General features: G+C 35.6%; 2 protein-coding genes across 3 annotated transcripts in view; one reads left to right on the forward strand and one right to left on the reverse strand.

Moving 5' to 3' along the window:
- The window catches only part of rims4 (regulating synaptic membrane exocytosis 4), a 49,734-nt gene extending 38,124 nt beyond the window's left edge, over positions 1–11,610 (forward strand). For both annotated transcript variants that reach the window (XM_084128386.1, XM_084128385.1), the window contains 4 exons: positions 3,473–3,585; positions 4,292–4,393; positions 4,751–4,890; positions 7,098–11,610. In XM_084128386.1, coding sequence (XP_083984512.1) covers positions 3,473–3,585; positions 4,292–4,393; positions 4,751–4,890; positions 7,098–7,316 — 574 coding nt within the window. In that variant the 3' untranslated portion in view covers positions 7,317–11,610. The remainder of the gene's footprint in view (positions 1–3,472; positions 3,586–4,291; positions 4,394–4,750; positions 4,891–7,097) is intronic.
- Positions 11,611–12,618: 1,008 nt separating this feature from the next.
- On the reverse strand, positions 12,619–17,263 carry abraa (actin binding Rho activating protein a). The gene is made up of 2 exons (XM_084128701.1): positions 16,462–17,263; positions 12,619–13,803 (listed from the first exon to the last, which is right to left on the reverse strand). The coding sequence occupies exons 1-2, from the start codon at positions 17,062–17,064 to the stop codon at positions 13,366–13,368; spliced, it is 1,041 nt and encodes a 346-aa protein (XP_083984827.1). The 5' UTR covers positions 17,065–17,263; the 3' UTR covers positions 12,619–13,365.
- Positions 17,264–26,808: the final 9,545 nt, after the last annotated feature.

Raw genomic sequence — 26,808 nt, forward strand, 5'->3', positions numbered from 1 at the left:
AAGAACAGTGCAGAGACAGTGATATATAAAGCAATTGAAAGCAGTGCGCTGAGACGCCATGATTAACACATAACACAGACAAATGTTTATTCGAGTGACATCAAGAATGCGGCGTGTAATATGTGGAGCGGTGATAGGTGTATTTGTCACTCTCCGAAGCGTTTGTAGTAATGTATGTGTGTTTACTGATGACTGCTGCTGACGCCAGTGCACACAGGGACCAGTGAGTAATAATGACTCTCCTTTTGCAAGATAGAATGATGAAATGTCACATGAGAGAGAGGAGAGGGGGAAAGGAATAGTTTGTCCAAAAATGAACATTCTGTCATCATTTACTCACCATCATGTTATCCCAAACCTGTATGAATGTCTTTCTTCTGTGAAACACAAAATATGTTTTGAAGAATCTTCATGAAGCCTATTCCACACATTTCTGTCAATTTTTTTGTTTCTAAAAAGAATGAAACACCACAAGAAAGTAGTCAGATTTATGTGCTTTATTCCAAGCCTTCCAAGTTGTTTTTAAAATCAGTTCACTTGGCTGCCATCTTTCTGCCATTTCCAGTACAAGTACAGATCCTGTCTACTTGAATGGGAAAATCAAAGCTTATGTCAAGATTGTTTAAATAACACATTTTAAATCATTTTAAAATATGACAACAATGGCATCATAGATTTGCTTCTTTAGCTTTTTTAGCTTAGTTGTTTTTGAGGCTATGATGCACTTAAACACGTTTGGTCTGTTATCATATGGCTTCAACACTGCATAAATACTAGTTTTTTATTTATACATTTTTGTCTTGTCCAGAAATGTTTTCTTTATTAGATCAAAAATACAGTAAAAACAGTAATACTGTGAAATATTATTAAAATTTGAAATAATATACATTTTTCAGGGTTCTTTGATACATAGTGTTCAAACATTGTTTTTTAACAATTTAACACGTCCTTACAGAATAGAAGTAAATTTTTTCAAAATAAAATCTTACTGACCCCAAAACTTTGGAATGACAGTGTAAATCAACCAATATTTAAAACACACTGAACTGACTTGAGACGCAGCATTGCATAAAATCTTAAGTCTTGTTTAAGTGTATTTTGTCTGCACTGGCAGATTTAAAGTTGAAAAGTGTTGCTTCTCAAGTTACATTATTTGTTCATATTTTAATTGGAAAATTATACTAATAAATACTTATTTTGTATTTAATATGAAATATTGTTATAGTGAAAATAAGTTGTTTGAAATACTGATTCTCCAATGGTTGGTGTGGTTATATGAAGATTCTTCAAAAATTCTCAGTGTGTGTTCCAAAAGGTTCTGGTACGACATCAGGGGGAGTAAATGATGACTATTCCTTAAAGAACAGAGAGACGAGCGGATAGAAACAGCAGACGAGAGACTAAATGATGAACTAGATATTGACATGGGACAAAGAGACAGGATAGAGTGAAAAATGAGCAAGAGAACGAAGAGCGGATGAAAATGGGGTCTCTTGGGATGACCAGTCTGAGTACTAGGCATTAGGATCGTCTGTACCCTCCCAAAAGCATTTTAAAAATAGACCTGTGCGGACATGGCAAGCAAAAGAGACAGAGCGCCGGAGAGAATCGAGGTCAAACCGCAGAAAGAAAATTAATTATGAATCCGTCCACATTAGTGTGGAGGATTATTGAGAACAAACACTGAGCAATGGGAATGGAGAAAGGAGGGAGAGACGGGTTTGAAAGGAGGCTTGAAGGAGAATGTGATATAAGACCACCAAGGACAGCTTTTAAAAATGCATATCAATTAATTTTTTTAATTGATATAATTACAGATGAAATGTGTGTAATTTCTTGCAGAACTACAAAAATAATGACTATTTTCAAACAGGTTTCCTGAACATTGTTGCTGTGTCGGACAGTTTAAATAAAAAGGAAAGTGTTTTAATAGTGCCACAGTATTTTCAGGAGAATTAATCTAATGGCTCGGATTTAGTGAGAAGTCACAACAACAGCCACAACAAATTTGCCCAATTTCAACTTCTATGTGGTATTACATCTTCACACAGAATGTAAAAACACCTGATGTCAGCAGAGATGTACAGAAGCAGGGTGGTTACATTGGGCTCAAATAAGCACACCTTTCTCCTCTTTGCCCAAGTGACCTTTTTTTCCTGCAGAAGAAAAACACTTTTTTCACCACCATCTGTTTCAAAATGGATCTCTTGTTACAAAAATTGGACCTAATTAATCTCATCCATGCACAAGCGGCTACCTTCTGTTAGCTGAAAAAACATGAAAAAGCTACGATAAGCAAATATGAGCCTCTTCACTTGTGTAGATAGCTGAAATTATGTCAATTTTAACTGAAAAGTAAAAAGAAAATAAGAGGCTTGCCAAAGGAGAAACATTTTATAAATGAGACAAGCAGGTACATGGCCATTTCTTTGATAGTATATTAATAATTAATAATATTATATATACTGTCCAAGTATATATACTTTACTTTGTGTGTGTGTGTATATATATATACACACATGTATAATAGTATAGTATAATGGTATAGTATAATATATACAAAGTATATACAGTTTATACTTGTATATGCAAGACTAGTTTATTCAATCATAAAATACATCAAGTACACATTAGTCTTGTGCTGTACCTTTGTATTTTTGCTTTAAATTTTGTACAGTTTATTCGTATTGGAGCTTTTTTTTTTTTTTTAACGCTTAGAATTATTTATGGAAGAATTTTTGGGGGTAAAAGTAATCAGAAAAACATTTCCGGAAACCAAGGCTGATGAAAAAGAGTCCAGTCACTGTCGTGCTATTAGATGAAGGCCAGGCCTCCTATTTCAAGGGGTCACGAGGGTGAATATGACATGGAGCATCGGCCTCATCTCCTACAAACACACATATACTGTTAGTAATTAATTTTTTTGGCCACATACATCTCAAATAGGAGCAGTACAGCAGTGTGATTATATGTGTCTGTGTTGGCTTTGCTCCAGTGGAGCACTCTCACTATCACTGTCAGGCTTAAAGGCCGTCTATCTTCATTACATAAAAGAGAAGTACCTTCCGTCCACCGATCCCGTCCCATCACAGAGCCATGCCATTATCGGTCTAGCCACCATAGAATAAAGCAAAACTCTTAATGTCCTGTCATACATGTTCGGCTAATGTGAAGATTTCATTAGCATCTTCAAAGCCATCACAAGAAGCAACACAGATAAATTTGATCAATTCTGAAAGCCAGATATTTTTGACTTTAAAGAGAGTGCAAGCTGAATATAAAATGAACAAATTGCACTGAAAAATGTCTGCACTGAGCTTCTTAACATTATTTTAACACGGCAGGATATATATTCTATCCAGCAAAATATGTGGCCGACAAAACACAGCACTCATTAAATGGTATACATAAACCTTTAAATAGAATGAATACAGATGTTCACAGTAACACTGCCCTGTTTTCTTCCCTTTAGTCTGAACTACAGTGGAATGTGTTTGGCATCAGATGCTCAGTTTAGTGACTTTCTGGATGGGATGGGACCGGCTCAGTTTGTGGGGAGACAGACACTAGCTACAACTTCATTAGGTGAGTGCATTTACACATCAGACAATTGATGCTACCTCACTTCACTTCACTACTACTCCCTTTTCTTTTATGCAAAAATCGACAAATGCTCAAGTGGCTGGTAATTGTCAGAGCTTCTTGTCAAAAGGTTGTTTGTTAAAATATTCAATTAAATACTTGGAAATTAGGATGCATAAAAATAAATATTCTTTTCCATCTTGATGCTTCTAAGAAATTATAATGAAAAAATAACTGAGAAAAACAGTTTATTAAAGAAGCTAAATCTGAAATTGAAACAGAATGTAATATCGATTGTGCAGGATGTAATTACAAGAAATGGTCACTGAAAGCTAACCAATGCTTATTTCGTTCTCAAATGTGATGTAAAATGATAGAAATCAATTATGATTACCGATTTTGTACGAGTAGTGTAAATAATAAGAAAACGTGTTCTTTGGGTGGGTGCTGAGCATCTGTGTTACTATATACTGTAGCAGCCATTTAGCCAAAATGCTGTATTGACCGATTCCAGCATCCAAGACTGGAACTATCAGTTCAAAATCAATAAATAAGATTGCAAAAGATTTTTTTGTGTAATTGTCAATAAAATATTTAAATTGCTAAGATCAACACAATGCTATTGAAAAAGGAAGAAATAAAGTAACTTTACCTGTATTCCCCCACGTATCACTTGACACTGTTTAATGTGTGTATTGATGTTTTGCAGGAGATGTAGAGATCGGACTGATGGAGAGGAACGGGCAGCTGGAGGTGGAGATCATTCAGGCTCGAGGACTCATCATGAAGCCTGGATCTAAGGGCCCTCCAGGTGATTCTTCATCAGACAGAACCTGACGTACTGAGGGATGAGTCTGAAAGAACCGTTAGATTCATTTAGCCAGAGGACAAACTGACTGAAAATGTTTATAGATGGGTTCTAAAATACACAAATTTCTCTTAGATCCAATCTGTGATTGTTCTCTTCTTATTTGAGCATTCATTATCCAGAAGAGAGAGAGTGTGTGTGCGTGTGTGTGCGTGTGTGTGCGTGTTGAAAAAAGAAGGGAAACTGAAAAGTCTCTAAATTGGTTTCTCTTCAGGGTTTTCAAAGTGATTTTCATTGTCTTCCAGATTTCAAGGATGCAGTTTGAACTATCATATTTTTTGTTTCCTTCTTCCTTTTCAGCGGCCTACATTAAAGTGTATCTTCTGGAAAATGGCATCTGCATTGCCAAAAAGAAGACAAAGTCTGTTCGGAAATCGCTAGATCCCCTTTACAATCAAGTCCTTGTTTTTTCAGAGAGTCCGCAGGGAAAGGTTGTACAGGTAAACAAGATTTCTACCTTTTCTTAAAGGAACACTCCACCGTTTTTTGAAATAGGGCTTATTCACTTTCTTTCCTACATTTAGATAGGTGGGCAAATGCATTTTTGTCTCAGTGCATGCATTGTTTTAGTTTGACAGGGTCGGCGCTAGCTTAGCTTAGCATAATGAATGGAATCCTTTGTTGCCAGCTAGCATGTCCTGAGTAAAAGTGATATAAATTTTTTTAAAAACCCACCTAATTACTTCTTGTGGTCTGCGTATTCACAACAAGTACAAATAGTGATGCAGATTAACACTAGGCGATTTCCTAGGCAGATATTGACTTATATATTAAGGACTATATTAGGGGGAAGCACAGGCGAAGCACTGCTACTTGGGCGTGATATCTCTGCGCCCAAGCAGCAGTGCTTCGCCTGTGCTTCCCCCTAATATAGTCCCAAGTCAATATCTGCCTAGGAAATCGCCTAGTGTTAATCTGCATCGCTATTTGTACTTGTTGTGAATACGCAGGCCACAAGAAGTAATTAGGTGGGTTTTTAAAAAAAATTATCACTTTTACTCAGGCCATGCTAGCTGGCAACAAAGGATTCCATTCATTATGCTAAGCTAAGCTAGCGCCGACCCTGTCAAACTAAAACAATGCATGCACTGAGACAAAAATGCATTTGCCCACCTATCTAAATGTAGGAAAGAAAGTGAATAAGCCCTATTTCAAAAAACGGTGGAGTGTTCCTTTAAGGTTGCTTGTGCAAAAATGACCGCAATAATACTATACATAGGGTTTTTTACAAAAGTAATATTTAGGGTTAGGGGATGTTCAAATCTCAAACTCTTAGTATGAGCAATAGATGTAGTGTTACTTACCTTATAGAACTGCAACATTAAACCAGCAAACTAACCCTAGAATACTTGAATTTCTTAATGCATTGAACATTAGGCTGTCAAGCACTATTTAAATGACAAAGAAAGAAGCAATTATAGGCTCTAATTTACAGCAAAGTTTACCCACGTCTTTTCCAATTTGGTATAATTTCTCTACAGGTGATGCTGACATCAGTGAATGATAATTTCTTGTACATTCTCTCCATCACTTGTGAAGAGAACTGGCAGAGAAAAAGCAATGTAGTGAATGCTTTATTTTTAGCAGTGGAGAAGGAATAGGGGGAAACATTTCATATCTCTTCTAATTATACATTTTTCCAAGGACAACATTTATGAAATCCTGTCACAGCAAACACTAAAGGTTAGAACAGACTGCAGGATGTTCAGGCACATCGTGCGGCGGGAAAAACATCATTTGCATGTGTTTATTCACTGATGTATGGCGTCCTCCGTTATTATGTAATGAATCTAAGGGAACTTTCAGATTGATGTAGGCCACTTGCTTCCCTTTTTTGAGATTATTCTTTAAAAATGTTCACACATTCATTATCATATTTGGGAATTGTTATTCAGTTTTGTGCTATTGAAGATGAATGAATCACACAAAACCTATTAAAACCATGCCTGCATTATATTACACCACAAAAATCTAAAGAAAGAACTAAGAAATCTTGTTTTGCTTAAAGAAAATGTAGCCTACTTTAAGGAACTTTTGCGATGTGACATTATTTTCATGACAATACAGCAATTTTCATTAAAAAAAAAAAACTCAATGTTTCTAAAATATGCAAAATATAATTGCTTTTAATTTTAGGGTGATCTGGACATGTATTTCTGGACATAAGATTAATGAAACTAACACATTTTGAATAATTCAACATTTTGAATGATTAATTTATGAATTATGAGGAGTATATACATTTCAAACTTATGAATTACAAAGATATTATACATTTCAAATTGTGAGATTAACTCAGATTCATGGAACAAACTAAAAATCCATATGAATCATGATCAATTCAAAATTGAGAATTATAAATTTATGAATTATGAGGATTACATACGTCTCAAATTGTGAGTCACCCAGAAAAAAGAAAACACATTATGAATTATGATCAATTCAAAATGGAGACTTATGAGTTAAGAGGATTATATACATTTCAAATGGCGAGATTTACACAGATTAATGGAACTAACAAAAAAACGAGAATTATGAAATTATATATTATATTTAAATATAATAATTAAGTTTTATATTTATAAATGTTAAATTAACAATATTATAGTCAAAAGTGTTGCTTAATACTTCCATCTCTCATGAACAGGTCATTGTTTGGGGAAACTACGGCCGGATGGATCGTAAATGCTTCATGGGCGTGGCACGCATCCTATTGGAGGAGCTGGATTTGACAAACATGGTGATTGGCTGGTACAAGCTTTTCCCCACCTCTTCTATGGTGGATCCCACAATGGCGCCGCTGATCCGACACTCCTCACAGCTCTCTCTGGAGAGCACCGTGGGCCCGTGCTGTGAACGCTCCTAAGACCAACAACTCAACTAGATTTATTTTTCTCTGGAAGGGCTCTCACAGCCCCTGCCCTAAAAGTGCCGGATGTGCATGACTGCGGCACTGGAACCCTCTGGAATGTTCTAGAATTTCTTCAGAACTAATAGCCTTTCTGGAATATTCCAGAATCCAAAACAGAGGAAACGCTCTTTTTCAGCCTCTGAGAAAAAGACTTCAGGACGGTCACAGAATGCAGAGCAAACGTCTGGGCTTTATTTTAGCTTTCAACACATTAGCTTGTGATGGTCCGTATGTCTTTCAGAGGAAATGTCCTCAATTTTGAATTGATTTCCAGAAAACAGGCCAATGTTTGTGGGTGCTGCAATGGATTGATTCCTATTAGATGAAACGGATGGGTTTGTGCAATATGACATCCAATAGAAAGAAGAATGTATCGGTAAAAAAGTGCGGGTTTGCATTCATTATCTTGCGTAATTAACAATACAGGAATAGATACATGTCTTAAAAAGATCCAATATGTGTAGTTTGAAACGAGTCTTTTTTGCTTCATGATTTGGTTTGCACACGGATCTTTTTTCTGTTCGTGTCTCTTCTGTTTCGTCTTTCTCATTACTGAACAGTGCCAATGTTACCAGCAAGTGGCTTTATTTGTGGTTATCTGTGTCTATATTCAGTGACTAGATGCTTTGTGAATCAATAATCTAGGCAGACACACATTTAAAAAGACAGATGCTAATTGTCCACAATATTTTCCCGAGGTAACAGTGACATATTCCAGTCGAGGAATATTTGATGTCACTGTACATTTTTCCACTCTAGGCCTAATAGTGTGGGTGCAAGTCACTTAAGTAACATAGGATTATAGAGTGCTTATGGAATAAATGTCAATTATAACTGCAGTAGCGTCCAAGAGGTTTTTAATGGCTGATATCTAGAGAGCAGGGTGATAGAAAGCAGACATGATATGCACATATATAATACAATTGTATAATAACAAATGACATGTACACAAAATGACAAATATTTGAAAAAGAAAATTTACAACAAAGTTCTATTAATCGGCCAATCGGACAAAAACTTTGCCAAATTTCTGTCAAATTAATCGGTCTGGGGCGCGTTTCCCGTACAACGACGTAACAGTCAAGACTGTTTCCCGAAACCGTATCGTCGCAAATTTGTCATTTAACCGGTAAATGATGTCACGCACGTGGTAGAGTAATAACTACTTTTAATGAATCCGTTTGAGATCGAATTAACGCTAGATGTTTTGCTATGAATTACAGACATGACATCTGAGGACTAATTCTCATCTTTCTTTTGCTTTATTTCCAGCTTCAATCATAGGCTTGTTCTTATGCACTAGGGCATGTACGCAGTACTCTTCAAAAACTGTGCTTTAAAACTCTTGACAAACTAAAAGACGTAAATGACATTTGTATGTATTCAAAAAAAAAAATAGAGAGATTGTACCGAATGTCAGCATACTTATTTTCCTCAAGACAGGGATTTAAGTCCACGTCATGCATGTTCACATCGTGTTCGTTGGAACTGTGGTTTCGGGAAACACCGACTCGTTGAACTATGCTGATAACAACGAAACTTGCAACCATAGTTGGCTAACAATGCTTTCGGGAAACGCACCCCTGGTCGATCGATGTTTAACAGTCTGTCACAAATTATAAAAAGATCATTTCTTTTTGCACTTTGTAATCTTAAATGTCTTTCTTACAAGCAATCGCTAGTTTGGCATAAGCCATTTTCTTCTTTATATTATTATATTATTTGTGACTTCAGGATGCAGAATCTTTAGTAGCAATGATAAGGTTGTAGCATTAGATAGTAGCATTCGCATGAAAGGCATCTTAGTTTGCCACGATCTAATGAGATTTTGCATGGAATTGGATTATAGAGCGTTTTCGCTGGCAGTCGAGCAAACATGTAGCAGCGAATGATCAAACAAATACTGTTACACTGCACAGAGAAATACTGTGTGACATCTTTATTAATAAATAATACTGATACAATTTCTTTTCATATGTCCTGAAATGATGAAAAGCAAAACATTTATAGGCCTACATAGCACAGAAAACTAAAGGGAAGAAAACAGCATTCTGCATAGAGAAGAATTTTTACGTCCAGCATAAAAATAGGACTTTTTGTGAAGAAAATACACGATTTACCACTAGACAAAAGGATTTTTTAAAAAGATTTATTCCTCTCTGAGAATCTCGGGAGTGATTATTTAAATTACCGCTGAAAAACATACCTCAAACACCCTCAACATAATCATGTTGTTAAGGCCATATAAAAGCACTGCCACATTCTTTCTGAAGAATTAAATGTTCATCGTCTTAAAAAGCAAATCAATTTTTGCTCACTTTGTTTGTTACAGGGAGTAAAGCCAGATTTTCTCTGCATTACATTAGAAACTTCTGCATCCATGTAGCAATATAGAAAATGCTCAATTTTAGACGAAGCGCTGAATGTCTGAGATCCTCAAGAATTTAGTGCCAAAAAATGTGCATTTCAAAGATGTGTTGATGATGGGCTGAAAGAAATGAATATGAGAAATGAACGCTTAAATGTGATTAGCACTATATTACAGGTACACTATGTAACTTTTGGGCCTCTACTGGTTAAAAAACAAAACTGAATGCATTTTGTGGAAGAACATTGTTTTGGTTGTGCTTCGGCTCTGTGTGACTGTGCGATGAATATGGTTATCCTACTGTTCATAAAACATTCACTACTAGGCGTAAAAGGGATATAACCAGTTCAGATGGAAAGTATCTCAAGCTGACTAGCTGAAGACAGTAGCTTTACCCATTAATTATTTATGCTACTTCCTTAAAAAATTAATTCCAGCAAAGCACTACAACAACCATAATGAAATGAGCCTTCACTATAGATAATGCTTTACAACGAAGAGCTACATATGATATTTTATCTGTTCAATAAAATACCTTACTCACCTGTTGAGTAATAAACATGCCATCTCCGCATCGCTTTTACGACATTTCAGAACCCTCAGTTCTCGCCATCTCCGACAAGCCAAGCCAGTGTTGATTCTGGTTTTATCACAAGCTCTGTTGCGTTCCCTTTTTGCCAGCAGACTCTCCTCTGTTCGGCGTTTGTTTAAAACGGGTGATTCCCTGGAGGTTCGAGATTTATATGCTCCGTGTAAACCTTCTTCTTCTGTTGTTTAAATGGCGGTTAGAAAATTTCAACCTTTCTCGCTTGTTGTGAAAACTAACACCAGACACGCGTCAAAGTTGGCGGAGCAACTTTTCTTACGGATATGACGAGACACACTCGTGAGTGACGTATGTATGCGATTTCCCTCGAAAACCATCCCGCTAGATCTAAAATATAAATAGGCTTGCCATAGTGAATCAGGGTAAGACAAAAACACGTTCTTTTGGAAGACGCATTCATGATGTATTGACTCATTATGATATACATTTTGTTAATTTTGAACAACAAAAAAGTTACAAAGTGTACTTTTCATATAAACCATACCATTGATATGCATCGATTTAATATAGCAAAAAACTACATGTTCCATTTTATTGGTTTGTTTATTGTAAATAGACACCTTGGATTTAGTGGGCAAAACAACATTTAATCATCAAAAGGATTTCAATATTGACATTTTAGTTTTTTAGGCTGTAACCTTGGTTAAGCAACATAATTCTCCTGTTTCTATCAGCATGATGGTCTTGCTGATACTGTAAACTGGATTGGAAATATTTACATAATAGCTTTAAACTGCAAATACACTCCAGATGTTTAAAAGAATGTGATTTATAGAGTATAAAAATTAATTCCATTCCACATGTTGAATTAATAGGAATACCTTTTGTAAAGCCTTAACTTGTAAACCAGAGGTCTTAACACAATTCAATTGTACGGCGGAGAAACGAGCATGCAAGAATGTCATTCTGTTTTTATGTGTATTGCAACTCTAATTTTCTGTCTTTCTCTTTCTTTTTGTAATTCATTTTATTTTAATCTGGTAAATAGTCATGGCCTTTCGTCATCACATTTTTCACCACATATTTTTGTTACTAATTAACGATTTACCATATCAAATATACTTGAAGTTGATGTGGCAAAATAATCGACATATTCCTAAATTGGATGCTGTGATATTTTTCTTTGTGGAGATACTTGTTTATTCCTTATTATTATTTATTATATGTAAAATAATGAATTTGAATTCGTAATAATGTCACTGTTAATTAATGCACAATTTAGTGTATTGTTACTCTGTTGCAAATGGTTATAAAGAATAAATAGCTCACTCTGATTTACAAAACATGCGTGTGTGTGATGACTGCATGAGCTCCCTGAAGCACTGTGGTTTAGAGAAGACTTACTCTGAAAACATCTGATAACCTTTGACAACTGACAGATAAAGATGAGCTTATTGAGCACGTCAGAGAGAATCAGATATTTCTGACTGCTTGAGTGTTATAGTTACCCAGTCTGTCTGTTTCACTCAAGACTTTATCAGGAGAAGAAATGGCTTTTTAAGAGTTAGATCAAGGAAAAATTAGATCAAGCACTCTTGATTTGGGAATTGAGCTGGATGTTGGTATTTAGGGGATACGGCGGTTTCATTATTCTCTGTGTGTGTGTGTGTGTGTGTGTGTGTTTAGCCACTATTTGTCACTAACAAAGGGACATGAATAATCTCGTCCCTGTTTGATGTAATTACAAAGGATTTATTTATACACATCCCACACACGTCCCCACAAGGACAAGATTTTCAATTATTGCCACCACTGTGGGGCATTTTGTCCCCATAACTTGGGGAATATCTGAAACACACACACACACACACACACACACACACACACACACACACACACACACACACACACACACAATCTAGCATGTCCTCATTAGATTTAGCTAACTGAAATTACAAGACTAACTCAAATCTCAACCCTAAACCTAAAATATTTTTTTTTTCGCATTTTTATACAAATAATAATCATTATTATTGTTAATATCATATAATAATTATAATCATATAATAATTAAACATTATAAATCATATGTATTAATCTAATATATTAATAAGACATTATATATATATAAATCTTGTTTATTAATATATTTATTTATTAATATAGCATATTAATATATTAACATTCTATATATATATATATATATATATATATATATATATATATATATATATATTACAACTAATTTGAAGCATGAAGTAAACAAAAATATGTACAAATATTTAAGCAAATTCAAACCTACAAATAATGAAAAATTAGACTCTCAGAAGGTCAATGTTTTTCTGTGGTTTTATTTCATCCTTAACTGGCAGAAGAATAATTCCACATCAAATAAATAATTTTCTATGCTGCATAATCAAATATTTATAACAAATCCTTCTGTAAGAAGACAATCATGCTTTCATTTTGAAAGAGGTTATTAATATGAGTGACAAACAGTGCACAATAAAACAACAGGAGATGTTTGAAAATAGACGCAAATGAACAAAATATTCAGATGGGAATTGTGCAAAAACATAAAAGAAACCCTAACTCTGCTCTCACAGGGCCAACATGAGATTATTACCAAAACATGTCTGGACATCAAGGCTGGTGTGCTGAGCATTCAGAGGATGCCTGATGTTTGATGAACCGTCCATTCTCTCGTGTAAACTGTGTCACCGTCTCACCACTAAAACTAAACCCTGACCCCTCATGCACCAAAAGAGCACGTTCATCTCAGAGAGTTCATCAGATTTCTGGAACGTTCTCAAGGTTCTGCCATTTCATCCTGCTAAATAAAATTATAAATAGTGTAAGAGAGGCTAATTTGAAACTAGATAGCTTCTTAAAGTAGTTCAACTACACTCAAGCTATCCTTTTGAAAGTTTTTATCTGGTGCAAAAAATAAAATAAAATAGCATCAAAACAATCTTTGTTTGAATCTGCGCAGCTTTTGCAATGTATTTTGAAAAGAATTGAGACACTGTCACGCTACTGGAAAAAAAATAAGTTACTATTAGTTAGTTACTCCCCAACTTTCCAGAACATTAAACCAGTAACTTGATTATAACATCATCATCCTGGCCCTTCCAGAGCATCTCGCCCTCAAAGTCCACCATCTTGTGTTTGCGACAGCGCAACAAAATTCCCACAACTTTATCAGAGATTTTAACGTATCGGTCAAACAGGCGGCCGAATGAGATGCAGAGAAATCCCTCCTCATCTCTTTGGCCCATGTCGCGAATGATAAAGCACATCTCATCCATCTCACGATGGATGTGTTTCTGGGCTCGATCGGCACGCAGGGCCGTCTTGGATCCCTCTTTGGGCCGGCCGTATCCCGTGTCGCCCTTGTGGAGTCGAATAGCCATGGCATGATCAAAGTCAAACTCCTCACTGAAAGGGTTGAGCTTCTGACCCTCAATGTGTTCTTTAGCGAACTGCTGCCACCTGCTCTTCAGGTCATTCATCGTGGCTATTTTAATCTGAAAGGACCAGAAATGACACTGTTATTGAGAACCACATAGTCAATGGTATGTTTTAAAGAATTATACACAAAAAAGAGAGGTGCTGCAAAATAAAATGGATGAGTTTGGATAATAAAAGTCAATACTGAAAATTAAATGCTAAAAAAAGATTCAAATCTTTAATAATCTTTACTAATTTGCATTAGATTTTTACGGAGCCCCTAAAGGGACATGGTTATGGACATAAATATGAGATGGGATCAATGTCAATGCTTTTGCGTTCTCTCACAAATGTTTTGCGTTCCCCCGAGAAATGTTGTGTTCGCTCGCAAAACTTTTAATTTCACAAAGTTTCTCATGGGAACGAAAATGTTTCGTGAGCGAACGCAGGGATTATTTCAAGTTATTAATTTAAAGCAGAATTCCAAGGACAAACTTTAGTTTTAAAGTATACTTGGGGTTTCAGGCGGGCGCCTAAACGATAATATACACAAAATGTATACCAAAATGTCCGTCTTGCCGAATATTTACATAAAGACTAGACTCAGTTATGTCTTCGGATGAAGACATAGAAATCGGATGTGTGTCATTATATTAGATCCATAGACAAAGACAAAATCACACTGCTCTTAACTGAATAACTTTAGTAGTTTTAATAAGAATCAATGTATACTTAATTCATACAGTGAAGACTATGCAGTTTTTTAAAGTTTAACTCTAGGTTTAATGATGATTTTGACAACTGATTTTTTTAATGCAATACTGTGTTTTACATATTCCATAGGCTTGTTCCAGTCTGGATATTCTAGTTAGTAGGCGATTCAGATCGTGATTGTTTGTCATAAGATCGTGATATGAAATTTTGGGAAGATCGTCCACCCCTAGTACATACTGATTTCTTGTTGACTGTAAACGCATCTCTTGACAATAATATATTATTCAGGTCTTGTTTGAGGTGTAGACACCTGGCTTATCACCAGACAGTCACATAACACCTCCGTGTGACATGCCTGAGCATTACTGCGAAATATTTGCCATGATATCTCCAAGGGCCACTTATTTCACAAGTGCACCGTTTGAACCAGTGCAAATGCGTCTTGTGAAACGCAAGATGGTGAATCAAATACCACGGTGACACAGCTGTGATGGATCTCACTCGTCAAGTTGAGGGTGAGCATGCTGCTTTTTGAAGGTCAGATGTAAATGATCCATCACTGTTTTTATTTACATATATTCCATTGCAGCAGAACATATCTGAGTTTATGATGGAACATTGTGCTGAAATTACAGTATATATAGACTGTGACTATTATTTACAGGCTAAATATATTGTTTAAAACAATGCTGAGTTAACTTTAATTGTTTTGATTAAAGCCTTGAATGAATAGTCTGTTCACTTCTGCAGTGATTCACATCTTTTCAAACAAGAAACTCTTATTTGACAATTTAAAGATTCATTCAAAAACATCAAAACATTTTGGTCATGTATAAACTGCAAATTTGTGTCAACTGCATTTAGATTAATCTGAATCATTTTTTAAAAAATTATTGTTTTAGTCTTTCTGAAATCAAACTTTTAAGTGATAACCAAAGTAATGTTTTGCAGTCCAAAAGAGAGTAGCATAATATTACAACTAGTTGTTCAGTTTGGTTCAGTACACACTTATTCTTTTCTCTGATTGTACTATATTTTAGTTTGATAATATTTTCTATTTTGTATTTTTAGGGTATTTTATGGTACTAAATCATATTTATGCATTAGTTATAATCCATTTATTCACTTTTTGAGCATGGACCTGGAAATGAAATTTCCAACTGTCATAAATCTTTAATGCTTTGGAGCATTTATGTTTGGTCTCTTTATAAAGACGACACTTGGCAGATTATTGCTGAAGTGAAAAAAAGTTCAAATTAAAACATTTTTATGTGAAATATATATTTTCCAAAACACGTTGTACTCTAAATCTGTGATAAAATCAAAGTCATAAATCTAAACAAGCTATGCTTCAAATTTGAGGCCAATATCTCAAAAAATGAGCTTTCAGTAAGACTTGGTTTGGGCGCAGTACCAAACGTTTCCAGATTAAATTCTTCTCCCATTAATTTCCATTGCGGTCATTTTTCAGGATCATTTAACCTTTTTTTGAATCATGTTTTTGTGTGCTCACACAGCAAGTGCCAAAACCTTTACCAAGTTTTATACCATTCCAATGAAGTAAAAAATTAATAAAAATAAAAATAAACATAGTATTTTTTAGAATGTAGTAATAACATGTGACTAATACAACGATGCGATTTATGTTTTTTCTCTCAAAAAAGCAATATTGAACCAGTGCAACATATAGTCAGCTGCGACTTATTTTCTGGAAAATACGGTAGTGTTACGATTGTGGACTCTTATTTTGATATTCTTTAGTTCCTGTTTCCCTGCTCTGTTTAGTTTCGGTTTCCTCGGTTTCTAATTATGTCCCTGTTTGTTTCTGCAATTAATTATCATCAGCTGTATCTTATTTAGTTCCTGGTTGTATAAAAATATCAAACATTTCACTACGTGAATCAGAAGTAGTAATGTTATTTGTACTAAAGCTAAAATTGTGGGCAGGGTTAGTGGTTATTTGCCTCTAACTGCCAAAACACACCCCATAATCATAGCTTGATTCATACAGATAAACCTACCTTGTGTCTGGTGACATGTTTCTTCGGTTCATTCTCATTCTGATCACTGGTGTCGCTCAGAGACGCTTCCTCCCCAAGACCACTGTCTTCTGCATCTAAACTGCTACTTCGGGATCCCATTGTCTTTTCCTCCTTCTGTCCGAGTGCCTTCGCAAAGGTTCCAGCTTTCCAACCACAGTAACGTCTCCTGGTGGGAGATTCGTTGCCAAGGAAGTTTTTGGTGTCCTCTGAGGTTAGCTGATTGGTGTTGATCTTGTCCTTGATGATGCTCACTTGGTCTTTTCCGTATTCGTTACATTTTGGTGTGATGGCTTTAGTCACGGATACAGTCTTGATCTGGTCATCCGAACAGTCGTCGCTGTTCACCGATACCACACGAGGAGTGACCAAGAGTTTCATCTCACTCTTCTCCTTCTGCTTTTCTTTCTCGTCCTCGATGATAGTGTCAGGCATCCAGCCGCTTGGGATCGTGTCTTGTTGGTCGGTGTGTTTATTCGCCCAGCTTTGCCAGCTTTTGGCAAGGCTGTTCACCGCTGAAGCCACCTTGATCTTTCTGACGGCTCTGCTTAAAGGCTGGTTTTGTTGAACGGCAGCCGTACTCATGGTTCTTCTTCTTCTTGTGTTTTACTGGTCTGGTAAGCTGTCGAGGTTCAGATCTCAGGGCATATAATCCGTTTGGGCTCTACTGGTGGTCACCAGTCTTTTATATGAATGGGAAGAGGAAGTGTCCTCTAAGGTGGGTGGTGTGACATGCACACGGTGATCACCATGACCCTAAACATGCTAATGGAATTTCCCCAATGGAATAACAGGTGGCCACGTTATGACCGACCAAAAACACTTCTGTCCAACTGTGCAACCATGCAAAAATCACTGACATCCCACCTGACTGTGTCTCTTGTTTTAGATGCACCCATGACCTCATCAAACACTAAAACTGCTCAAAGACATCTACAGATCCTGATGAAATAGCTACAAATGCTTGCTCTTCTCCACTGCCATGGCATATTTTTGTACAACGTGCCAGCACTCAGTGTGATGATCTATTTTTGCAGACCGGGTGTTGAATTGTGCATGTGCGCGCTTCTGTTGATTGATACACAGGCCTGTTCTTAAACCGCAAGCCAAGCTATTTAAAGCAGGAGTCGTGCTGAGGGAAAATTTAGGATGAGCCTTGGATTTGCACATCCTCTGTTTCATTTATGCTGCTTCTCTGATAAAATGGTGATTAGGAGTATTAATCTGTTAGACATTTTCATAAGGTTAACCATTAAACAACTAGATTACTGCTGAACTGCAGAAATAATGTGTAACGCAGTGGTTCATAACTGGTGTGCTCCAACCCAAAAAATGGGCAGCAGATCTGTTCTGATAAGGTCACGGAGAGCTAATTTTAAATTATAACACGCAGCTGGCCATATAATTATACATCGTTAGGATGGTAAAATAGACCAATTGTGGAGAAACACTTCCTATATATATAATGCATTTAATCAAACTGCATATTTTGCAGCAAATTCAACTGTCACGTGGTAAAAGTTATACAGACTGCTTGATCATCAAATTAACTTTTCTATGCCAGATTTTTTTTTTAAAAGACCCAGACTACATTAAATACACATAGGTTCATCTGCAGCCAGGGTAAACAATGTTTGTAATAATTTGTATTTGAGATATATTTAGAAAAACTAAATTAAAAATGTTCTTGTTCAGTCTGGGTCATGTCACGTTAATCATTTTGCATACTGTTAGGCACATGTGACGCAAAACCAGAAGAGAAAACCACTGAATTTGTTATCCCTGCGGGTTTGAATGAGTTTTTAAAAAAAGACAAAAGTTTGACCCAGACCCTGACCCAGACCCAGTTTACACTGTTTTATACAACATGCTAATGTAAAAGCTGCTGAACCTCACAGTCAGGGTAAACTGGTAGTTCTCGACTGGTGTGCTGCAAAGTTAAAATATAAATATAAATATTCTAAAAAAATATTCTAAAATCGATAATCCAGAGACAATTATATTTTGCCACCTTAGTCATGATAATAATTTTACATAGTTCATGGTAATAATACATTTCAATGTCTGAGTGTAAAGACATGGTGAATTCAGCTTGAATAGGACACTTTTCCCCAGTCACCTCAATGGCAAAAAGTGTCCCATCAACCTTTATTCGCCCAACTTCTGCACGATAATATTGGTGCTTTGTCACTATTTGTAAAATAAACAGCATAGTAAACTAAACAGATTTATTAACGTTTAGACATAAATGTTAACATTAAAATCGATATTCGAGAGACATTCACAAAGCACAGTTTTCTTATTTTGCACAGTTCATAATATTAATGGATTTTTTACTTTGGTAAGATATTTTTTTCATTTGTAAAATGTAATGTAAAATCTTGGTTGTGAAGCAAAACCAGTTGAGAACCAGTTTAAGACTCAGTTTGCACTGCCTGTTAACGTGAAAGCTGCTGAACTGCACTGAAAAAAATTATTCATTGAAATTAATCAATGTTTTTATCGTAAGTGGTTGTGTTCAATTGATTTTATCTACATTTAAACAAATGCAACTAAAATTGATTTAGTTCAACTTAATGCATTTGTTTAAATATAGATAAAATCAATTGAACGCAACCACTTACGATAAAAACATTGATTAATTTCAATGAATAATTTTTTTCAGCAGGGGGAAGAATGTGTAGACTAGTTGTGTTGTGCTACAGTAATAAAATGCAACAAGCCATTTAATCATGCATACTGTAGTTAGGATAGTAAAATAAATAGGCTTAATAACAACAAAGTATAAATAATGTCTCTAATATAGATATTCAAGAGATATTTACAAACCAAAATTGACTTTTTTTCTCATTCAGCCTTGATCATTATAACTTTTCACAGCTTATGCATGGTAATAACAGAATGCATGGCCCCATAACTCAAAGTGATTCTAAACCTTAATTGCTCATGGATTTTAAGAAATCTATGTGCGATACATTTCCTCCTCATAAATGTCTTTGCCTGTTTTTAGCTCCCACACAAGATTCCTGAGTCTTTGGGGACAAAAATAAAACGACTGTCATTTTGGGTGTTGTTCTCGTCTCTTCCTGCTTCCTCTGGCTTTTGGTGACTCACATACTGAGGAGGAGTGTACCGTGGAAAGAAACCGTCACTTATATCACCGCTAACACCACCAGCTGGATGCACTTACTGGCTCACAATGCAGCTCAACATACTCACATTAATGCTTATTAAAAGCTTCACTGACTCCTCAGTGTAGCATCTCATAAAGTATCTGTAAAATCAAGACATTCACAACCTCAGACAATTCACATTTATCTCTTTCGGAGACATAAATGGCTTTCCTTGGGAAGAAAATAACAAAGGAGGTATATTGCTATCTCAGTAATAGCTTTAATATTGCAACTGTTAATCTCGACAATAAGGTTATATGAAGAACAAATGGAGTCTTACTGTTTCAAGATCAAATCCAAAATATGTAAATCTCAATATGAACTCAAACATTTCTTATTGGGCTCTTCCAAGACCAAATAATCCGCAATCATCATGAAATTTCGGAAATGTATTCATTATTTAAAGAAAATCTTGCCTTCCACCCCAACTCTCACATCTCATTTGTACCTCTGCATTTACATATTGAAATGATAACTGAGAACTCTATTAAGACTCTGTTGTCCTAGACGTAAACAATTCACAGTGACTTAAATGATAAAGCTATTAGCATCGAAAAACACATTACGATAAATGTGCTTTATAATAAATACAACGAGCCGACATTCAACTCAATAACCTGAATGCATGTCTAATCTCACTTGGGCATTAGCACAAAGATTGAACTGCATATAAAATCATTTCTTCTTTAACACAGTCGTCTCATTAACAGACCATGAGAAATGGGCTAATCAACACTGTGCTACACACTGACGTTAGCTCTGCACAGTAGTCAGTCTTTTCATTGGCAGCACTACATGTCAGCGCAACTAGCTTTAGCGCACGCAGCAGTCGTGGTTTGACAGCTTGGGTATCATTAGAAACCAGCTTGGATGAGACAATTAGTGTCCTCACACTCCGCGTAAACAAGCCAACCCTGCATTTTAGCTCAGAGTTAGCACACAGCTGTATCGCTAATTGTCTCTGCTTATGCTAACCAGCAAAAACATGGTGGATTTTGTAATTTTTTTATACTAAATAATGCTTTGAATGTATAGGAAAGCCAAGTTTAATGTTATTTATTGTGGTTAGCCAATGCTAGCAAAAAAGTATTATGATATTACCACATGTTTTTAGACATGGTCACATCATGAGAAATCCCTCAGGATAAAGTTAAGACTGCAGAACTTTTTTTTTTTTTTTTTTTGCTAAACATGATGAATGGACTCTATTAATAGTGAGTTACCGGACCGGGTAGCAATAATATTAGAATGACATAAGCTAGTTGAAGTCACTTTGTATTTCTGTCTTTGTTCTATTAACAGACAACCTGACCTACAAAATGTACCCTTGAACTATATATTCACCACAATATTTTTACTGTGCTTTGTAAGCAGCTTTGGTATGACAAGCTTGTCGTGCTGTCACTAATATAGCTGCATTACTTTCTTTTACACCAATTCTACTTTTTTTTTTGGTATGACATAGATGAACTGAATATATCAATTCACAAGTCAGATTAATTCTAGTTTAACTAACAAAAAGTACCAGAGAGTACCATAGAATTATCATGAATTTATGGGATATAGTACAACGTAAAAAAAAAAGAAAAATTGTATCATGATAATATGCTATTCTTTGAAGAACCGTATAAATCCATGATAATATTTTAAACTAAATATTAAACACTCACTTTTATAACCCCAAGATTGTCCAGAAATGATCATGGTTGTACTATGGTACATGTCCAAATAAAACAAAAACAAAAAACATCCGTGCATTTGACACCATGGTATTTTTGTAAGGGCATGGTGTGTTGGATTTGTAAAATGGTAGGCTAATACTTTAGTATGAAATAATTTTATGGCAATGGGTTTCCTCACTTTTTTTTTTTAAGTTAAGTCAACTGATCACTTTTTACAGTGTAATATTAAAATGCAACTGTATGAAATATGTCACAGTCCAAATTTGACATTATCATCTGATACGATTACTGTACCATGGAACATTTTGTAAGGCTTAGCGCTTGGAACTGCAGTTATTTACTTGAAAGAGCTTCAGCATTCTCAGAGCGCTCTTGAAGTAGATGCCATTTTACCACAAGGGCCAAGTTTAGCCATCCAATGAGTCTGAATTAACAAACCAGAAATACAAAGCTTACATAAGGGACTGTCACCAGGTACTGCAAAAGGTGTTAAAAGACACCCAGACGTCCCCCCCCCCCCCCTCTCTCTCTCTCTCTCTCTCTCTCTATGTTAATAAGGGCTGGTGTGTTTTGTGAGTCATATCTGAGTATGACTCAGATCAGATACTCAAACTGTCCTCAGACACTCTCAGCACGCAGCAGCACCTGCTCAAGATGCACATGCTCGAAAATAAACCGTCTCTCCACTTTTCCTTCTCACCTCCCCATCTTCCCCCCTCACTTTTTGAATCTTGATTCCCTTTTTTGTCAACTGCTTTCCTGCTTTTCTTTCTCCCGTTCTTACTCATATCAATAGATGCAATCAGGTCTGCTTCGGGAGCGTGTCGCGACCCCCGACCGCATGCACACTAAAGTCACTGATTGTGCTTTGTTGAACACGTCTGATGAGATTTGACAGATTATCACGCTTGCGATTTTTCTTTTACAAACAGATTTTTGCCTTTCACAACCATTTCTCCATGTGCAAAACTAAACAGATTCTTTTCTGTATGTTCAATGTTCAATGATCAATATGAATCTACTGGAAAGAGCTACAAGTAATACAAAAGCCTCTAATGTCATGCTGCATTTTGAACATTGTTATTTAAATTTTCCTGAAATTATCTGCAACAACACATCCATCTTAACTGCACAGACATCTGAAGGTACCTCTATCGCCACCTTGAGGACGGAGGTTTGTTTTCTAGGCATAAAATAACTGTTTCTCCTTCTCCTGCTATTGTTAATTCAAAACTGCAAATGCAAAACAATGTTCAAACCTGTATAAACAAGCATATAGCCTACCAATTTGTACAAGGAGGTCTGTAATACCAGGAGAAAGATATCTGCTGGCCTTTTTAAAATGTCAATTTCAGTACCTCGGCTGCTGCATACACCCTTCAAAATCCACGATCTGCATGCTGTCATCTTTTTATGGACAATGCTGATTGGTTGATGACACCATATGAACAAAAACAGTCCCACCAGTGACTATCCTGAGCTGTGAAATGAAAGCAGAAAAGGAAAAATGTCAATATAAATATACATTCAAATATAAGTTCATTGCACACAGTTAAGAACCCTTTAAAAGTGTAGAAGAGTAAAACATTTTATAATATAACAATAAAATATTTGCAATTATTTGACACACACGCACAAGCACGCACACACACACACACACAAATATAATGAAACAAAACAAATACAATAGACCTGACCTACTACTACACATTTAAATAAAACATGGTTTAAACAATCTCTTTTGCATTACAGTAATGACTATGGAATATTTTCACAATGCATAAAAATAATAATTGTCCTGAAAAATATTTATTCATATATATTAATAACTTTCTTTTCTTTATGTAAAATATATTTTCTTATTTCTTTCTTTTGATCAAGCATGTTCTTGACAGACATGAGATTCACTTGAATGTGAGATCACGATCTGTGTTTGTGTTAGACACAGTGTGAGTCTGTCACGTCGCCCCTAGAGAGGCCTCTGCATAATTTGAATGATTTATCGATTTGCCTGTAATAGCCCCTGCGTATATTTACCTTATAACCTCTTGGACAGCAGATTGGAAACATGTAATGAAAGGTGAGGGGGACAAATGCTAAATTTAAAAACAGAGTCATGTCTAGTATTACCTAATAAGATGTACAAACACTAATAGAAACATACAGCACAGCATGAAATAATTTAATATAAAAATATGCCCATAACATATGTTGAGTTAATTATATGTGTGCTCTACTTTGCTTTTTATATGATCAAACAGTAGATACCAAGGTTTTAACATTACCAAGTACACAGTGTTTCAAGTAAACAGTCAGCCATTATGCTGAGCCATGTGAAAACAAACAAACATGCATGTACACACGTTTCTTCGCCCCACTGTTGACAAAGGCAAATATAGTGCACAGCAGTATCTCTGTAATGTACACATCATTCTGTCACTGTCATGCGGTTTTGATGCTTTGGTGTCACACATGAACATCAGCGCTATTTCAATATACCATCCATTTATTCACTCTTACACGTCATATATATTCATTAGCAAACAATCCAGATTTTCCTATTCAGTTCTGAAGAAATAAAGAAATGTAGATATTGGCAAAAATATATTAAAAAATAGTGAGATATCCAACATTTTCATTATGACATTCGCCTAATATGGTTCATGTATAATTCAACCCTAATAATGAATCAGTTTTTCAGCGGTGAAGTGCTAATAAGTTATTGATGATAGAGTGAAATCACATTTCTAAATACACTCTGATGCTTCAATAACATTCATTTAGAAGAAACTTCAGTAATAAAATAGTATGCTACTACTGGACATGTACCATGATAATATATGTGTGTGTGTGTGTGTATCCATCCAAACTAATAATATAAAAACATGGTAAAACCATGGTACTTCAAAGAATATTAGACATGTTATCATGTCTAAATAACATAAATTTGAAACATTTTTGCCATTTTTTTACTTTTATAAGTCTGACATGATATTGCAAGCAAGATAAAAATATATAAATATATGTACAAGTGAAATACTCGAATGAATGTCCTTACATAAGCAGACAATATAAAAGACTTCATTATCCAGCTCTAAAATTATGCATCAGCAAGTGTGTAAGAATGCATGAAAACAGACGAACATCAAAGCAGCAGTGATACATTAAACCACACAAAAATAGATTCAAACTGCACCATAGTCTCAGTATCCTCAGCCCCCCTGAGCTAGAATGTTTACGATCAATCTAGAATAGCTGAAGCCGAGTGCATGCGCAGACCCCCTGCTTAAAGAATGATGGGACGGGACAGCTGCATTACCAACCACTGTTTTGGAAAAGTGTTTAACATGCCAACATTGCAGGCAAATTTTCCATGTTAATGGCACATGAGACATCAGTGACACGGTGAATTCTGCTTACGTTCATTTAGTTGCTATCTGACTAAATTAAGGTTGACTAAATTAACCCAAAATTTTTATTATGTAATCATTCCCTCACCCTCATGTCATTCCAAACCCGTAAGACTTTCGTTCATCTTCGAAACACAAATGAAGATATTTTTAATGAAATCTGAGAGATTTCTGTCCCTCCATTGACAGATACACAACTACCACTTTGACACTTCAAAAAGTTCATAAAGAGATCATAAAACTAATCCATATGAATTGAGCTGTTTAGTCTAAAATTTCTGAAGAGATGCTATCGCTTTTATATGATAACAGATTTAAGTTAGGATTTTATTCACATATAAACATTTATCAACTCACACATCAGTTGTAGTAAACAGAAGCTCAGGCATGTTCGCTTGACGTGCGAAAAACAATGAGGTTCATTCTTGTGTTACGCATCACGTTTGAGCTTCTGCAAGAACCAATGAGGTTCATTCTTGTGTCACGCATCACGTTTGAGCTTCTGCAAGAACCAATGAGGTTCATTCTTGTGTTACGCATCACGTTTGAGCTTCTGCAAGAACCAATGAGGTTCATTCTTGTGTCACGCATCACGTTTGAGCTTCTGCAAGAACCAATGAGGTTCATTCTTGTGTCACGCATCACGTTTGAGCTTCTGCAAGAACCAATGAGCTTCATTCTTGTGTCACGCATCACGTTTGAGCTTCTGCAAGAACCAATGAGCTTCATTCTTGTGTCACGCATCACGTTTGAGCTTCTGCAAGAACCAATGAGCTTCATGCTTGTGTCACGCAGCACGTTTGAGCTTCAGCAAGAACCAATGAGCTTCATTCTTGTGTTACGCATCACGTTTGAGCTTCAGCAAGAACCAATGAGGTTCATTCTCGTGTTACGCATCACGTTTGAGCTTCAGCAAGAACCAATGAGCTTCATTCTTGTGTTACGCATCACGTTTGAGCTTCTGCAAGAAGAATGTGATTAAAAGTCTAAATTTAATCTGTTCCTCATATAAAGCGATCGAGTCTCTTCAGTAAATTTGGACTAAACCGCTCAATTCATATGGATTAGTTTTACGATCTCTTTATGAACTTTTTGAAGCGTCACAGTGGTAGTTGCGTAGCTGACAATGGAGGAAAAGAAAGCTCTCAGATTTAATTAAAAAGATTTCGATTTTGTGTTCTGAAGATGAACGAAAGTCTTACGGGTTTGGAATGACATGAGGGTGAGTAAATGATTACAGAATATACATTTTTGGGGAAACTGACCCTTTAAAGAAATGTTCCCCACTCAATACAAGTTAAGCTCTACTGACAGCAGGAAATACTTTTGACAAACAAGCAAGAATCACATTTACAGTAATGCATTTACAATCGAAGCCTATACATGTTAAAATACACAATATTTTGAGTGCAATCAGGAAAATTCAAACATACATGTGTTTGACAAGACTAGTGAGATAATTAAAATTGTTTGTGCAAGGTTACATGCAATATTTCAACCCCATTATTAACCTGTAAACTCAAATAACACAATTTTGCATGGCAGAATTAATATAAGCATTTTAACAAGTAGGCCTACATATTTGAGTTGCACAACCCCATCATAAAGCTTTGCCCCACACACTCTTAAAAACAAAGGTTCTTGATCCATGCAGATCCATTAACATCCATGGAAACTTTCCATTCCACTAAAGGTTCTTTATAGTGGAAACAGTTCTTCAGATTATTTAGATGTTCTTCACACAAAGAAAAAAAGTTTATTTTAAGGATTGTTTATCGATTTTCGAACCTTTATTTTTTTTAAGAGTGTAGATGTGAATTGTAAGTTTCAAGTTTACTTTATTTATAAAGCACATTTAAAACAACCTTGGTTGACCAAAGTGCTGTACAAGATATATCTAGATCCATCCCAAAAAATTAAAATCACAAGACATCACTAAAATCACTTTCACAAGACATTAAACGCACAAGAGTACAAATAGGTTTTTAAAAGACTTCTAAACTCAGACACTGTGGAAGCTGTTTTGATGTGTAAGTGCTTTACTGTACATTTTCAGATGCTATT

Source organism: Abramis brama (genome assembly GCF_963993115.1).
Source record: "Abramis brama genome assembly, chromosome: 11".
NCBI classification, from domain to species: Eukaryota; Metazoa; Chordata; class Actinopteri; order Cypriniformes; family Leuciscidae; genus Abramis; species Abramis brama.

Bases quoted from the DNA above. Each gene is read 5' to 3' on its own strand.
- abraa (XM_084128701.1), bottom strand. From the start codon at position 17,064: ATGAGTACGGCTGCCGTTCAACAAAACCAGCCTTTAAGCAGAGCCGTC. The intron at 13,804-16,461 runs GTAGGTTTATCT...TGGTCCTTTCAG, and splicing joins AACATGTCACCAGACACAAG to ATTAAAATAGCCACGATGAA.